This window comes from Sinocyclocheilus grahami, unplaced genomic scaffold, assembly GCF_001515645.1.
Source record: "Sinocyclocheilus grahami isolate Dianchi unplaced genomic scaffold, SAMN03320097.WGS_v1.1 scaffold7165.1, whole genome shotgun sequence".
NCBI lineage: Eukaryota > Metazoa > Chordata > Actinopteri > Cypriniformes > Cyprinidae > Sinocyclocheilus > Sinocyclocheilus grahami.
The window spans coordinates 1-2,592 of record NW_015511310.1 but is presented as its reverse complement, the minus strand read 5'-3'; the positions used below and the strand labels follow the sequence as shown (position 1 = coordinate 2,592).

The 2,592-nt window shown below is 41.5% G+C and overlaps 1 protein-coding gene across 1 annotated transcript; it reads left to right on the top strand.

The window, feature by feature from the left end:
* Positions 1-218: 218 nt before the first annotated feature.
* On the top strand, positions 219-2,015 carry LOC107577767 (nuclear protein MDM1-like; the record flags this gene model as incomplete). The annotated part of the gene is made up of 5 exons (XM_016263804.1): positions 219-418; positions 520-756; positions 1,175-1,311; positions 1,567-1,700; positions 1,781-2,015. Coding segments are annotated over 5 exons (943 nt in total), but the record flags the coding sequence as incomplete, so codon positions are not given.
* Between the last annotated feature and the right edge of the window lie 577 nt (positions 2,016-2,592).

Below are 2,592 nucleotides of genomic sequence, written 5' to 3'. Positions count from 1 at the left end.
TAAGTATCTATCATTCTGACGATAGTGGTCCTGACAGAACTTTAAATGGGTCAATGGGACATGCGTATTCCTTATTGTTGAGCCCTGAAAAGTGTTTTGCCTGTGCTTCCAATGAATAATTAATCTTCTTGCCTAACATATTATCTGCAGTCTAGTCCTATTTTTCCCAGGCTCTTATTTATTATTCACAACTCTAAAGTTCTACTGTTTTTCCTCAGGTGCAGGAGTTACGTGATAAAGCTGATGCCTACAGGAAAAGGGCCTGGGGAACTCATTTTTCTCGGCAGCACCTGAATCAGATCCTGTCGAACCACAACTGGATGTGGGAGCCTTCCAGTGGCACCTCGTCCTCATCCTCCATTGAATCTGAGGCCTGCAGTAGTAGCACCCCTATCATCGAGGCTCTGGACCTGGCCAGGTGAGCAGAGCTCAACCATCAAAATTCGTCCAATTTAGTTAGCAAATCCAGAAAGATCTTTCTTTTAACAATGACCTGGTGTCTTTGGCATGCCTCTTTAGGGCTGGCAGTGTCAGGGGAAGCTCTAGCCCTGGGCCTTCTGCTTCTGTGGCAGCCAGCAGGAGAAGCTCTCCTGGGGATGCTCGTCTTCATGAAGACCCCACCCTCCCTGTGCAGAGGAAGTTGGCCTGGGATGAAGAAGAGGGACTTGGAGAGAGAAATGAGTCAGAGATTTCAGTTGAAAAAAATGAGGGGAATCCAAAAGATACGCATGGGGACATGAAGGAGAGAAATGAAAGGTATGTGCTTTTTGTTCTGTTTTGTTCTGAAATGTGACCTCAGTTGCTTTTGAGATAAGAGAACCTGCCAACAGTAGAACCAACATGATGGTGCCAGTGTCGGGCAAAAGTCAGAATTGAAGAATTCTGCTCTATTCTTGAGTTGGCTGTGAGTTGAATTGGAACTTGAATAGGAAGTTAATTACAAATTAAAGAAATGGACATTAATTTTGATTCATGTCTATTTATTCCCTCATTTATAAAAAAAATTGTGTACGGATAATTCATACAAAAAAGTACGTAATGTAATGTTGGCTTGGAATCTCCAATATCAGTATAAATCTAGGCGTGATATAACAAAGATGACTCTTACATGCAAAAACATTTCTGCCCATGCCATGACAGTTTTCCATTTCGACATTTCGCATAGCTTTTCTAGGTTGCACGCGTTGGAAACTGAGTCATCATCAGTGGTGGACGGGTCTGGAGATTCCATTAACAGGGGCAGACTGCCAACCCCCAAACTCAGGACCATGCAGACTGTACAAAGAACACACCATGATCGGACCACTCCAGGTATCTAACCTCCTAGATTTACAGACAGCTGTGGTTTCCTGTGCAGATGGTCCATCTGTTTGTCACCTTGAACCTATACTTTTGGCATCTCACAACAGTTTCACTATGATTGAAAGATTTGCAGTCAGAACAACTGACTCCAAGCCTCTTGTTTATTAGAAAAAGCTAGCAATCAAAACATGAATTATATATCATTTATAGTATTTATTATTACATGATTTATTTTATTTTAATAATGTTTCTGATTTTTAATAGGAGGAGCTTTGCTGGTCTCTCCTCTGAATATCAAACATTCCTCCAGGAGAGTTAGGAGGCGTGAGCCACCTTTAGGAAAACCTCACTCTCCTTACAAACATATAGATGGCTCTCCACAGCAGCCACACAGTAAGGTACATGAGTCTTAGGTCAAATGTGCAATATTATGTCACACATTATGTCTTCAGATTTTAAACTCCATTGTATTGCAAAGGTTGAGAGTAGAAGCTTGCCACGTTCCTCGCCAGCCGCTGGCCTGACAACCGTAGATCCACTTCCCATGCGAGAAGATGCCTGGTCTGATGAGGAGGCGGCAGACTACTCCACCAATCCAAGACAACCCAAGCCATCGCAAATACAACAGACCAGCCACCGTCACAAAGCTGCTATCCCTCCACCTGCCAACAGGATCCAGGGCACAATGAGAAACCCGGAATTTCAGCATAATGGTACGGTTCCTTTCAGCATCCACTCACATAGATCTGGTTGCAGCCATGGGAATTTGATTATGAAAGGCCTAACAGTTGCAGCTTTTATGAATTCACACCGAGCCTGAAGTCGTTTATGCACATTAGAAGCGAACATTTTTGTTGCGCTACAAAAATATCACTTTATTTGATTGAAGATCATCAATCCATACAAGGGAAGAACAGCCACCACACTATAAGCACGCAATTGAAACGTGACTGAGTCATTTACCAGCAGAAGGAGTAGAGGGAGGTTAGGTTACCGCTAGCAATAGGGGGAGAATAATCTAGGTCAGTCTCCTGTCTTCTTTTTAATGTGTTTTTTTTTTCCACTAACGTCACTGCATTATTTTGATACCACTGTACTTATTCAAGTCCTCATGCTAACTGGTCAGATTTTTATTTATTTCAAATGATTAGTTAACTTTTGATTGATTTATACCTACATGCCTCATAGTTATGACAATTCAAAAGGATTCACATAATTTGATTATTGCATTTACGCCTCAAAAAGCATTTGAAATTGATTAGTTCTTCTAATTAATAAAAAACTAAAAAA